Consider the following 14,480-nt stretch of genomic DNA (forward strand, 5'->3'; position numbering starts at 1 on the left):
AAATTCAATACTTCAAAACAGATAGTAGTGGAGTTGTAAGTTTATCAGGTATTGGGTTTTGTGGCAGGGGCATTTAAACAGGTGGGTGGGAACCCACCACCTTCCCCCCTCTGCCCCAATTAAGCCTGTTTAAGTCCTGCCCTGCCCACTTAAGGGTTTCATCCTGCCATTGCTGGTATTCACCCAACTGTGGGCAGGGGACTCGCCATGCAGGAAACCAAAAAAGTAAACCTTTTCAACGTTACTTGTAGGCTTCCAATGGGTTCCTTTGCTCAAAGATACACAATATCTGATCGTGGAATCTGGCACTGGCAGGTTGGGGTGGGAGGGAGAGGGGACAGCTGAGAGCCACCCCCTCTGCCCTTGCTGCTGACCTCCTTCCTCTCTGTCCCACTGATGACTGCACCCTGTGACCCCTGACCCACTATCATTACACTCCTCTGGTGTGGGTCCATCGGCAATCCTTGGCCTCAGGTGGCTCTTGTACTGGCAGCAGCCACTGCTACCCTGGTGGTGCTGCCAAACAATGAAGAGCTGCTGGCCTCTGATTGACCTGCTATGCTCGGCGGGCAGGACCTCTTGCTCTCAGGATCCTAAAGTGCCTGACTGACACTTAACTTGGTAGGCCTTCCTGAAAAGAGGCAACACGGAGCACTTGCTGGCTTTCTAGCTGGCGGGCGAAATTCCCATCACCTCCATTAAATATCTCCCAGTGCCTCTATCACCTAGGAGCAGATGGAGGTGGTGGGAGGGGTGTGCTTGTAGTAAGTGGGACCTTTTTCAGAATTACTCCTATAGTTTATCTCCTCCAATATAAATGAAGAAGTCTTGGGGAAAAGTACAAACCCAGTTAAAGACTATTATCCAGTTGCAATTTCAGTGTAATTACTAGTTTTCACACATCGTAGATTTGCTTGGGAGTTGGCAGTTTTTGAGTTAGGACAGACTTTTAAAGCTGTGTTCAGCTTTTTCTAGGTCATTGTGCATGTGGATATTTGCTTTACAAATATGTTGTATGTCACCTTTTCTGTGCCGTGTCACCTTTACTACGCTAAACACCTGTTTGACTAAATCAGGTCAGTTATAGGCACTTCCAAGGTCATAGGGTCACATGAATGAATTGATAGAATTCACCTTATGTGATGTTTCTGCATGATAGAATAGGAAATTGACTTCATTTGATCTTACATGTTGATAAATGATTTATTCTTAATTATTTTATTCTGAGTAAAATTGCATTTGTTCCTGTTTCATTTTTGGACTATGATAAATAAACCATTTTTGTCTTTTTATATTTTAGGTGTTGCGCTATATTTAGTGGGTATATCAATTAACATTCACAGTGACTACATATTACTGGCCCTAAGGAAACCTGGTGACATGGGATATTATATTCCTCAAGGTAACATCTTCCAAATTTTTGGAATAACAATTTTGAGTATTGCTAAAAAAGACATTTTGTTGAAGCTTTCTGTCTTGCACTCATCAGGACAATTTGCAAAAATGTCAATGCCAAACAACAACTTTATATTGTATCAGAAGAGAGTGCTGATTGGTTGGCAAGTGGGCTCTGATTGGTAGACGCATTGCCAAAACAGAAGTATTCAAAGAAAATATCAATCACAGTACTCAATATACTCAGTTTAAAGTTGTTGTTTCCCATGACATTGGTAGTCTTGCGAATTGTCCTGATGAGTGCAAGATGGAAAGCTTTGACAAATTGTGTTTTTTCAGCAATACTCAAGTTCTGTACTACCAAATGACTATTTGAATAAAAATCTATAGGAACCAATATCAAATAATACAATTCCTTTAAAATGATATTGTTTGAAAATATTTGTGTATTGTGAACTGTGAAAATGGTTATGCCAAAAAGATGTTGGAATTGAGATGCCTGTGCCATGGACAATATCCCAGGACACACTTGCCAACCCCTCTCCAAACTGCAGATTTCCTTTATCGAATAAAAATATTGCTGTGCTGTAATATTAATTGTTTCTGCTTTGGTCAGAGCAGTTTAACATTTTTCAACATTGTCATAAACTTTAACTTGACAGTGTTAAACATTACCTTGCTGTTTACCAGAAGTTCAGATCCACTGAACACATTTACTGGTATTACCCTCCCTTCCAACTCTCCATGACTCTTCAGGAATTAAAGATTAATCCCCAAAGAACGAATGCAAGCAACCTGGGGGCCTGGTGAGGGGAATTATTGTGGCATCAAAAGAATTGTATTCCTTTTTTCTTTGAAAACTTTGGTTCATAAGTTATAAAAATATCAGACCTTGGGGGGGAAGAAAAAGACAGACAATCAATCATCATCCAATCGGGTAATGAATCTGTTTGCTTTCCAATTGGTGTGGGTAGGCAGTGAGCCGCAAGGAGTGGACGGGTCAGCTAACCATAGGCTCATTTGTGGGGGGGGGTGGTGAGGCAATGGAGGCCGGCTGTTGTTTGAGCTCATATTCCTTCCTCTTCTGGTTTACACCACGTTTTGACACACTTGACGATAGAGTATACAGAACAGATATCATTTTTGCCTGGTATTGGAGATCGTCCCATCTAGTCACAGAAAGTGGCTTTTCGGCTTTTAGTTTTCTCTTTCAAGTCCTCATGAGGTCGTTTTTCTTCATTTGTTCCTGGGATGTGAGCACTGCCAGAAAGGCTAGCATTTGTCACCTACCTCTAATTTCCCTGGAGAAATTGGTGGAGAGCCACCTTCTTGAAACATTGCAGTCCATGTGTTGTAGGAACACCCACAGTGTTGTTAAGAAGGGAGTTCCAGGTTTGTGACCCAGCAGCGAAGGAATGGTGATATAGATCCAAGTCAGGTTCGTGCGTGATTCGAAAGGGTACTTGCAGGTGGTGGTGTTACCATTTTGTATGCCTTTATCCTTCAAGGTGGTAGATGCCACAGGTTTAAAGTTGCTGTTGAAGGAGTTTTGGTGAGTTGAAAATCATTCTCCGTCATACACCACGGGCCACATTTTCATCTCTCAATGGAGGTGCGAATTGGTTTGTGAAAGCTGAACTTAGTTTATTTTGCAGAAGACAAAATGTTCCTCTGCCTTTCTGACCACACACCATTTTCATATGATATTTTCCCATCTCAAGAAGGCCTTGGGTGCAAAATACACACGCACCTCTTCTGAGGTCAGGGATCCCATTGTGAGGACCACAGGAAAATTATATTTCCTCCCACATACTGTTTTTATGTGGTAAGTAGGTTTTTTAAGTCCCAACAAAACACTCCTCCTTGGAGAATTTGTGACCACTGGAGGAAGCCTGCAGAAGGGTTGGCAATATTCTGAAAGGTAAATGTAAAATGTTTTCACAACTTCAACTGTCATTATTAGATGCTGCATTGTAATGTAGATGTGTTTTCAAAGCAGTGATTCATCATAGGGCTCTGTCCTGCAGAACTGAGTTGACCATTACATTGACTACCATTGTGCAAGTGTTGACATGCATTATAAGACTTTTCCCGCGGAAAAAGTGACATCGTGCACACAAAAATGTAGAAAAATCTGCTTGGAAACTCTTCTGTCATGTTTTGGACTGAGATTTAAATGCCCAGCAATCTTTACCTTTGAAAAAGTGGCCCTGCTGTTGAATGCAGCAAAAGTCAAGCACTTGCTGCATTCTATTAATTGACAGATAATCTGCATTAAAATAGAAATGATCGCCATCTGTAGCCTACAAAAAATGTCATCCTGTGTTTCAGTTTCAATGGACTTCATTGCTGACATTTCCCAGGACTGTTTAAATAGCTTGGAATACTATGAATGCTTGGCTGAGTTTCAAAAGGCCCAGAACCACTTATCTCAGCTGGGGGAGCTGTGTTTACATTTCTATTGACAGTTTTAAAACGTTATTAAGAGATTATCTGTCTTTGATGTTGCAAGACAATAAGTGTTTGTTTTTACAATAGATTTACCACTTGCAAGGATTAGCATTTTTGAATGGGTCTTATGGAGATTTTTTCTAGTAGGAAGTGTCTTTGAATATGACTGCTCTATTAGATTGTTAGACTTTTTAAATGTTCATTTCAAAGATATCCTGAGGACTGCCCATACTGAATACTGGGTGAGTGGCTATGGAGGAAACATGTGGGTGATGGAGGGGGAATGGGGGTAAGAGGGGTCATAGGGTGCTATGGGTAAATGAGGGGCCTGGGGACATGAAGAGGGAATAGTGGACATGAGGGGACATGGGATAGCAAGGGTGATCTGAGGGGGAATGGAGTCTGAATGGGGAATGAGAGGAGTGAGGAGTGAGTTTAAACATTATTGAGAGTGGGGCTGCTGTCTCAGAGAACTGAGGTAGGCCTTCCAACCAGCTCCCCTCTGCATTCACACTCTTAATGCACTCCATCGTGGCTCACAAAAGGCACTGTGAACTTGAATCCTGTGTAAGAAAACAGAAATCCCAGGTAAAGTTACACATTGGCCAGGTGTGAATTTTGGAAGGTGCAAAAGTGCATATAGTCCTGAACCCGCACTAAAACTCAGGCCCATATTTTGCCTACATTAAAGATCCATGTCGTAGATAGGACTTCATAATGTATCTAATCCTGAATCTTTTGAGGACGTCTACTCATGCAAACAATTGTAGCTGACCTGACAACAGGCTTGAAGCCTGCATTTTCCATCATTCTCTGTCACGATCCTGAGGAGACTCGGTCATTTTCTTATGGTTTGGCATGTATCATACAAGTTAGAAGCTAGGTTTTATTTAAAATTTGCAATGGTGAAGAACATAATAGCAGTGGGATAGTTTGGTTCTCAAAAGGAAAGGTGCAGCCCACTTACACTTGAACTTCAGTGATGCTAGATTCTGGAACTTCAAAGCAGTTTCTGATGTATTATAAAAGTGTATCTTTTTGTAATTTGCTACATTGACCTTACAAGTGGGATTTTCCATTGTGATTTAATCTCGTTGTATCTGCTGCTGGATTTGGATGAGTACCCATTCATTTGTCCCAAAAATCACTCTGGCCAATTTCCCAGGGTTAGACTAATTATAATAATTTGAAATGGATCCCATCGGGATTCCTGCCTACAATTGCAGAGATCAAGCTGTAGAAGGAGGAAAATCTATGGCTACAGGACTAAAAATTCTCCTGCCTGTTTTTAGGGTGACAGAAAAAAGAGGTGTTACGTTTTGAAATGTAGCTTTTAAACTCTCCCTGCCCACTGTCACAATGCTGGATACCAGTGTCAATCCCATGTTATTATGCTGCATTAACATCCCATCATTGCCACTACTTTAAATACGCTGCCCATATTTGTTGGATATAGTCAATGATCACTTTTGATGCGTAGTGATAGAGTCTGGTAAATGTTTCCAACCCTTATACATCTATCATTCACCTGAAATTGTGCTAGTTGAGACCTTATGGTTTTTTAGGTGCAGTTGAATTGTTATTATAGCCAACTTATTATTTTTGGCTCTTCAAAACTGTGGAACCCTTTACCTTCTCTCATATCCACCTCCTTCCACAATCTACAATATTCATCCACCAAGCTTGGTGTCACCTACCTACAAATTCTTCTCTGACTCTTTTCAATCTTGTTGATGCCCTGAAGTGTCCACCCCTGGTCCAAGATTGATAATGACATACATTGCACTACTGTAATTTTCAGCTGCTAAATGCACCAATCATAACGATCACCTTACATCTAACCAACTTGGTTGTATTCAATAATCCTAAACTATAATATGGTTTAAGTGCTTTGGGGAGGTTTACTATGTTAAAGGTGCTATATTTAAACAAGGTGTTGATGAAAATATGCCAATAAATAGCACACAGATTTTTGGATTATCGGTAATCATCTCTCCTGTCTTTGTAGGTGGGTTGTTTGAATATGTCACGGCAGCCAATTACTTCGGTGAAATAGTGGAGTGGTTTGGTTATGCCATTGCAACTTCTACTTTGCCAGCCTTTATTTTTGCCATTTACACTGCCAGTTATTTGGGAATAAATGCTTGGAATCATCACAGGTAAATTTGTGAGCTTGTATCCTATGTGTTTGCAATCACTCTAGCTTGTGCAATGGGGGCAATTTTAACCCAAACCACCCATCAGTGGGATCAGCTGCAATACTGGTTTAGCATGCTGCCTGATTTTATTCTCCATTGAACTCAAGAGAGAACAATATTGGGTAGAATGTAAAACCAGGCATCCTACTGGATCCAGCAGGTTTCCTATTCTGTGTGAGGTTAAAATGACCTCCCAATATGTTTAAGCTGTATGCGGGCAGCAAAGTCTAAAAATTGAATCCCAGCCTTGAAAGATAGCCATGGATCAGCAAGTTGAAGTGGGATGGAAATTTAAAGACCATAGAAATTTCTCAAATGATGAAGAAAAATAAAATTCTGGATGTCCTTCCAGCTTTAGTGGTTTAGGATTTCCTTAAGCAGAATTGCAAATGACTGCCTCCTGAACTAATGCTTTCTGGCAGGGTTTGTTGACATGAAATTGGTGTGCTGATCCTAAATTAGGCCCTTGCTGGTTTCAGGTTGGAAAGGACTCAGTTGAGACCTGTCACAAATCGCAACATAGTCCATCTATCAATGATTCTTTACATCTGTGTTGAAATTTTTATCCAGCTATTGAGGTGGTTAACCTCTATTGCTGCGGTGCATTCTGCATCAATCTACTGAGTAACACTTTTGTTTTCAAATCAAATGCTGAAACAACTGGCTGAATTTGACACTGGACAGGGTGGAAGTGGGGGAGCAGCAGTGCCATTCCCTGTCATAAAAGTCAGGGGCATATCCAAACCCATAGATAAAAGCAAAAAACTGCAGATTCTGGAAATCCAAAACAAAAATAAAAATACCTGGTAAAACTCAGCAGGTCTGGCAGCATCTGCGGAGAGGGACACAGTTAACATTTCGAGTCCGTATGACTCTTCAACAGAACTAAGTAAAAATTGAAGAGAGGTGAAATATAAGCTGGTTAAAGGTGGGGGGGGGGGGGGGTGGTGTCGGTGGGACAAGTAGAGCTGGATAGAGGGTCAGTGATAGGTGAAGATAGCCAAAAGATGTCACAGACAAAAGGACAAAGAGGTGTTGAAGGTGGTGATATTAACTAAGGAATGTGCTAATTAAGGGTAGGAAGCAGGACAAGCAAGGTACAGATAGCCCTAGTGGGGGTGGGGTGGGGTGAAGGAATCAAAAAAGGCTAAAAGATAAAACAATGGATGGAAATACATTTAAAAATAATAGAAATAGGTGGGAAAAGAAAAATCTATATAAATTATTGTAAAAGGGGGGGGAGGTATCGGAAAGGGGGTGTGGACAGAGGAGAGAGTTCATGATCTAAAATTGTTGAACTCAATATTCAGTCCGGAAGGCTGTAAAGTGCCTAGTCGGAAGATGAGGTGCTGTTCCTCTAGTTTGCGTTGAGCTTCACTGGAACAATGCAGCAGGCCAAGGGTGGACATGTGGGCATGAGAGCAGGGTGGAGTGTTGAAATGGCAAGTGACAGGGAGGTCTGGGTAATGCTTGCGAACAAACTGAAGGTGTTCTGCAAAGTGGTCACCCAGTCTTCGTTTGGTCTCTCCAGTGTAGAGGAAACCGCATTGGGAGCAACGAATGCAGTAGACTAAATTGAGGGAAGTGCAAGTGAAATGCTGCTTCACTTGAAAGGAATGTTTCGGCCCTTGGACAATGAGGAGAGGGAAAATAAATGGGCAGGTGTTGCACCTTCTGCGGTTGCATGGGAAGGTGCCGTGGGAGGGGATTGAGGTGTAGGGGATGATGGAGGAGTGGACCAGGTTGTTCAGGAGGGAACGATCCCTGTGGAATGCCACGGGGGGGTGAAGGGAAGATGTGTTTGGTGATGGCATCATGCTGGAGTTGGTGGAAATAGCGGAGGATGATCCTTTGAATGCGGAGGCTGGTGGGGTGATAAGTGAGGACAAGGGGGACCCTATCATGGGAGGGAGAGGAAGGTGTGAGGGTGGATGCGCGGGAGATGGGCCAGACACAGTTGAGGGCCCTGTCAACCACCGTGGGTGGAAAACCTCAGTTAAGGAAGAAGGAAGACATGTCAGAGGAACTGTTTTAGAAAGTGGCATCATCAGAACAGATGCGACGGAGGTGAAGGAACTGAGAATGGGATGGAATCCTTACAGGCAGCGGGGTGTGAGGAGCTGTTGTTGAGGTAGCTGTGGGAGTCAGTAGGCTTGTAATGGATATTGGTCTATCACCAGAAATCGAGACAGAGAGGTCAAGGGAAGGAAGGGAAGTGTCAGAGATGGACCATGTGAAAATGATGGAGGAGTGGAAATTGGAAGCAAAATTAATAAATTTTTCCAGGTTCAGACGAGAGCATGAAGCAGCACCGAAGCAATCATCGATGTACCGGAGAAAGAGTTGTGGGAGGAGGCCGGAGTAGGACTGGAACAAGGAATGTTCCACATACCCCATAAGGAGACAGGCATAACCGGGGCCCATGCGGGTACCCATAGCCACACCTTTTGTTTGGAGGAAGTGAGAGGAGTTTAAGGAGAAATTGTTCAGTGTGAGAACAAGTTCAGCCAGATGGAGGAGAGTAGTGGTGGACAGGGATTGTTCGGGCCTCTGTTCGAGGAAGAAGCGAAGAGCCATCAGACCATCCTGTTGGGGGAAGGAGGTGTAGAGGGATTGGACATCCATGGTGAAGAGGAGGCAGTTGGGGCCAGGGAACTGGAAGTTGTTGATATGATGTAGGGTGTCAGAGGAATCACGGATGTAGGTGGGAAGGGACTGGACAAGGGGAGAGAGAATGGAGTCAAGATAGCAAGAAATGAGTTACGTGGGGCAGGAACAGGCTGACACGATCAGTCTACCGGGACAGTCCTGTTTGTGGATTTTGGATAGGGGGTAGAAGCGGGCCGTCCGAGGTTGGGAGACTATCAGGTTGGAAACTGTGGAAGGAAGATCTCTAGAGGAGATGAGGTCAGTAACAGTCCTGGAAACAATGGCTTGATGTTCAGTGGTGGGGTCATGGTCCAGGGAGAGGTAGGAGCAAGTGTCTGCGAGTTGACGCTCAGCCTCTGCGAGATAGAGGTCAGTGCGCCAGACAACAACAGCACCACCCTTGTCAGCGGGTTTGATGACAATGTCAGGGTTGGCCCTTAGAGAACGGAATGCAGCAAGTTCAGAGAGAGACAGGTTAGAGTGGGTGAGAGGAGCAGAGAAATTGAGACGACTAATGTCACGCCAACAGTTCTCAATGAAAAGATCAAGAGAAGGTAAGAATCCAGAGAGACGGGTCCAGGTGAAGGGAGAATTTTGAAGGTGGGTAAAAGGATCCATTGAACGGGGAGAGGACTCCTGATCAAAGAAGTGAGCATGGAGACGAAGGCGGTGGAAAAAGAGTTCAGCAACGTGCCGAGCCCAAAATTCATTGAGATGAGGGCGTAAGGGTTTGAAACTTAGTCCTTTGCTGAGCACTGAACGTTCAGCATCGGAGAGGGGAAGGTCAGGGGGTATGGTGAATACATGGCCGGGGCTGGGATTGGAAGACAGGATGGGGACAGAGGGACAGGCAGGGGTGGAGGGTCCTGGATGGGTGTTGATGTCAATGAGTTGTTGGAGCTTGCATTCCTTTGCACCTGAAAGAAAGAGATAAAGTTTCTTGTTGAGGCGTTGGATGAGACGAAGAATAAAATGAAACTGGGGCACGCGCAGCTTAGAAAAAGGGTGCGGGCGGTGCTGCTGGAGGGAGAGGTCGAGTGTGTTTATATGGCGGCGCATGGCACTGATTGTGGATCTCAGAATGCGACAAGAACAGCAGTCTGAGGAGCGTTGTATGTCCCGGAGATCCCTGTAATCCTGGGTGGGTTCGAAACATGAGGGATGGAACTTCAGTTGAAATCCACGTGGGGTAAGTTGGAGACGGAGACAGTTGCTAAGGAAAGAAATATGGCTGTGAAAGCAGGTTTTAGTAAACACCTTGTCAAACACCAGGAGAGAAATGGTGAACAAATGAAGGTGAACAAAGCAAAAGAGAGATACGGAAATCCTGTCGGAGAGAAGAGTAATACTTCTTCAAGGTAGGCATTCCTTGAAGAGAAGTGGAAGTCAATTAAACACTAAGATAAAAGCAAAAAACTGCGGATGCTGGAAATCTAAAACAAAAATAAAAATACCTGGAAAAACTCAGCAGGTCTGGCAGTATCTACGGAGAGGAACACAGTTAACGTTTCGAGTCCGTATGACTTTTCAACAGAACTAAGTAAAAATAGAAGAGAGGTGAAATATAAGCTGGTTTAAGGGGCGGGGGGAGGTGGGGGGTGGGACAAGTAGAGCTGGATAGAGGGCCAAATGATAGGTGGAGATAGCCAGAAGATGTCATAGACAAAAGGACAAAGAAGTGTTGAAGGTGGTGATATTATCTAAGGAATATGCTAATTAAGGGTAGAAAGCAGGACAAGTAAGGTACAGATAGCCCTAGTGAGTTTGGCTGGTTTGCCTTGTAGCCATTTAACAGCTGTTGGGCTACTAGTTGGCTTGAAGCGAGTCTTGAGCCCCAAACGGGCAATCAAATGGCTGGCGGCCCTCTGGTCCCAGCAGCGCCACTGGGAATGGTGGTCATTACTGGGATTGCAGCGAGCCCTGGAGGGAAAAAAGCAGCAAAGGAGCTGGACTTGAAGGTTATCCCAGGGTCTCACCAGTGTCAGGCTAGCAAGCCCTAGCAAGGGGGGGAGAGCGGGGATGAGGGGCCGCGCTTGACAGGGCAGGGGTAGTGGGGAACTGCAAGAGTAGGAAATACCTAGTGTGGACCTCCGATTGGCACAAGGGAACCAAAAAGGAGGCAACGCCCTCTTGCCCAGCTACCAGTATGCCAGATGGCTAGATACCTGGCACCAGCCTCCCCTGCCACAGGTAAAATCACAACAGTGGCAGGAGGAAACTCTTAAGTGGGCATTAATTGACCATTTAAGGGCCACAGTTTGCTCATAGGTGAGGCAGGCTTCCCAACACCTCCCCCTTCCACTGGTAAAATTACAGTAGGCAGGGAAAACCAGCTAGGCATCAGGATAAAAGAGCGCGAGGAGAGCGGCGGGGACGCAGGATAAAACTGAAAACGTGACGTCTCAGGAAAGCTGTGACCTGATTGGTTAGTAGGAAATCTGCACCAAATTTGAAAAAAAACACTGCAAAGCTAATTAATAAATTAATTAACTAAGTCGAGATGGCTGGGCAGGTGATGTGCTGCAGCTGTATGATATGGGAGCTGGCAGATCCCATTGCGAGCTGCAGTGACCACATCTGCAGTAAGTGTTGGTTGCTGCAGGAACTCTGGCTCAGAATTGATGAGCTGGAGTCTGAGCTCCGGACGCTGCGGCACATCCGAGAGGGGGAGAGTTACCTGGACGATTTGTTTCAGGAGGCGGTCACACCCGGTAGATTAAGTACCTCAAATTCAGTCAGTGGTCAGGGTCAGCAGGGTGTGACTGCAAGTGAGGGATAGGGAGGGGGATCCTGTGTTCAGGAACAGAGGAGCCTCAGCTCTTGACCTTGTCCAACAGATACAGGGTACTTGCTCCCTGTGTGGATGAGGAACAGGGCTGTAGGGAGGATGAGCCAGCTGACCACGGCACCATGGCACAGGAGGCCATTCAAGACGGGAGAGCAAAAAGACAAGTGGTAGTTGTAGGGGATTCTATAATTAGGGGAATTGATAGCATCCTTTGTAAGCAGGATCGAGAGTCCCGCATGGTATTTTGCCTGACCGGTGCCAGGGTGAGGGACATCTCTGATGGTTTAAAAGGATTTTGGAGAGAGAGAGGGAGGATCCAGTTGTTGTGGTCCACGTCGGGACAAATAACATAGGTAAGACTAGGAAAGAGGACCTGTTTGGGGATTATCATTTATATGCTTTCTCTTTAGCTTTTATGCTGTCCCTGACTTCCCTTGTCAGCCATGGTTGCCTCATCCTCCCTTTAGTATGCTTCTTCTTCCTAGGGATGAATTTTTGCTGTGTCTCCCAAATTACTCCCAGAAACTCCTGCCATTGCTGTTCCACTGTCTTTCCTGCTAGGCTCATCTCCCAGTCAATTCTGGCCAGCTCCTCCCTCATGCCTCTGTAGTTGCCTTTATTCAACTGTAATACCATTACGTCTGATTCCAGCTTTTTCCTCTCAAATTGCAGGGTAAATTCTATCATATTATGGTCACTTCCTCCTAAGGGTTCCTTCGCCTTAGGCTCCCTTATCAAGTCTGCCTCATTACACATCACTAAATCTAGAATTGCCTGTTACCTAGTGGGCTCCACCACAAGCTGCTCCAAAAAGCCATCTCGTAGACATTCCACAAATTCCTTTTACTTGGGATCCACTACCAACCTGATTTTCCCAGTCTACCTGCATATTGAAATCCCCCATGATCACTGTAACCTTGCCTTTCTTACATGCCTTTTCTATCTCCTGGTGTATCTTTTGCCCCAAATCCTGACTACTGTTCGGAGGCCTGTACATAACTCCCATTATGGTTTCTTTACCTTTGCGGTTCCACACAGATTCTACATCATCTGACCCTAAGTCATTTCTTGCTATCGATTTAATTTCATTTCTTACTAACAAAGCAACCCCACCCCCTCTGCCAACCTGCCTATCTTTTCGATAGGATGTATATCCTTGGATATTTAGCTCCCAGTCCTGATCCCCTTGCAGCCATGTCTCCGTGATGCCCACCACATCATACCTGCCAATTTCAATCTGCGCCACAAGCTCATTTACCTTATTTTGTATACTGCGTGCATTCAGATACAACACCTTCAGTCCTGTATTTCCCATCCCCTTTCTCATTGTCATCCCTTTATCTGATGTGCTTGAAGTTAGATTGCTAGCCCTTTCCAAACACTGTCCTATTTTGTGTTCTGAGGACTTTAATAGCCTCTCCTGGGCTCTCCCTTCTTTTCAGTTTTTTCATAATTTTCCATGAAGTGAATCCACCACCCCACATGTTAACTTGCTTCTTTGTTTCCCATTAGTCATACTTCTTGGAGTTTTACCCTTCCCTCCCCCCACACTTTCTAGTTCAAAGTCCTGTTGACCACCCTATTTACCCTTTTCGCTAGAACATTGGTCCCAGATCGGTTCAGGTGGAGACCATCCCAACGGTACAGATCCCTCCTGTTCCAATACTGATGCCAGTGCCCCATGAAATGGAACCCCTCTTTCCCGCATCACTCCTTTAGCCACGTGTTTACTTCCCTTATTCTCGCGTCCCTATGCCAAGTTGCACGTGGCTCGGGTAGTAATCCGGAGATTAGAACCCTTGAGGACCTGTTCTTTAATTTAGTTCCTAGTTCTTGATAATCCCCAAACAGGTCCTCTTTCCTAATCTTACCTATGTTATTTGTCCCGACGTGGACAAATGCAATGTTGGCATTTATTTTGCGAGGACTAGAATATAAAAGCAGGGATGTGCTGCTGAGGTTTTATAATGCTCTGGTCAGACTACGTTTAGAATATTGTGAGCAATTTTGGGCCTCGTATCTCAGGAAGGATGTGCTGGCCCTGGAGAGGGTCCAGAGGAGGTTCACGAGGATGATCCCAGGAATGAAAGGCTTAACATATGAGGAACATTTGAGTACTCTGGGTCTATATTCGATGGAGTTTAGAAGGATGAGGGGGGATCTGATTGAAACTTACAGAATACTGAAAGCCTGAATAGAGTGGATGTGGGGAAGATGTTTCCATTAGTAGGAGAGTCTAGGGCCCAAGGGCAAAGCCTCAGAGTAAAGGGAAGACCATTTAATACAGAGATGAGGAGAAACTTCTTTAGTCAGAGAGTGGTAAATCTATGGAATTCATTGCCACAGAAGACTATGGAGGCCAGGTCATTGAGTGTATTTAAGACTGTGATAGATAGGTTCTTGATTGGTAAAGGGATCAAAGATTACGGGGAGAAGGAGGGAGAATGGGGTTGAGAAACTTATCAGCCATGATTGAAGGGCGGAGCAGACCCGATGGGCCGAATGGCCTAATTTCCATTCCTTTGTCTTATGGTCTTATGGTCTAAAGCAGTTTGGAATTTGGAATGGAGTCATTGCCAGGTTAGAGTAGCCAGTACTACAGAGTAATACATCTTAGTAATACATTAGAGAAATACATCTTCCTTTCACCTCCCCCCTGTCGGCATTCCGAAGGGACCGTTCCCTCCGTGACACCCAGGTCCACTTCTCCATCACCCCCAACACCTCCACCCCTCCCACGGCACTTCCCATGCAATCACAGAAGGTGCAACACTTGCCCCTTTACTTCCCCCCTCCTCACCGTCCAAGGGCCCAAACACTCCTTTCAAGTGAAGCAGACTGGGTGACTGCTTTGTGGAACACCTTCGGTCTGTCCGCAAGCATAACTCAGACTTCCTGTCGCTTGCCATTTCAAAACCCCACCCTGCTCTCATGCCCTCATGTCCGTCCTTGGCCTGCTGCAATGTTCCACTGAAGCTCAACGCAAACTGGAGGAACAG

The 14,480-nt window shown here is 44.9% G+C and overlaps 1 protein-coding gene across 3 annotated transcripts in view; it reads left to right on the top strand.

Moving 5' to 3' along the window:
• The window catches only part of LOC121272315 (3-oxo-5-alpha-steroid 4-dehydrogenase 2-like), a 30,288-nt gene that overhangs the window by 13,203 nt on the left and 2,605 nt on the right, over positions 1 to 14,480 (top strand). For 2 of the 3 annotated variants that reach the window (XM_041178940.1, XM_041178923.1), the window contains exons 3-4: positions 1,301 to 1,402; positions 5,855 to 6,005. In XM_041178940.1, coding sequence (XP_041034874.1) covers positions 1,301 to 1,402; positions 5,855 to 6,005 — 253 coding nt within the window. The remainder of the gene's footprint in view (positions 1 to 1,300; positions 1,403 to 5,854; positions 6,006 to 14,480) is intronic. The other variant, XM_041178931.1, reaches the window with a different exon arrangement.

This window comes from Carcharodon carcharias, chromosome 2 (assembly GCF_017639515.1).
Source record: "Carcharodon carcharias isolate sCarCar2 chromosome 2, sCarCar2.pri, whole genome shotgun sequence".
In the NCBI taxonomy this organism is placed as follows: domain Eukaryota; kingdom Metazoa; phylum Chordata; class Chondrichthyes; order Lamniformes; family Lamnidae; genus Carcharodon; species Carcharodon carcharias.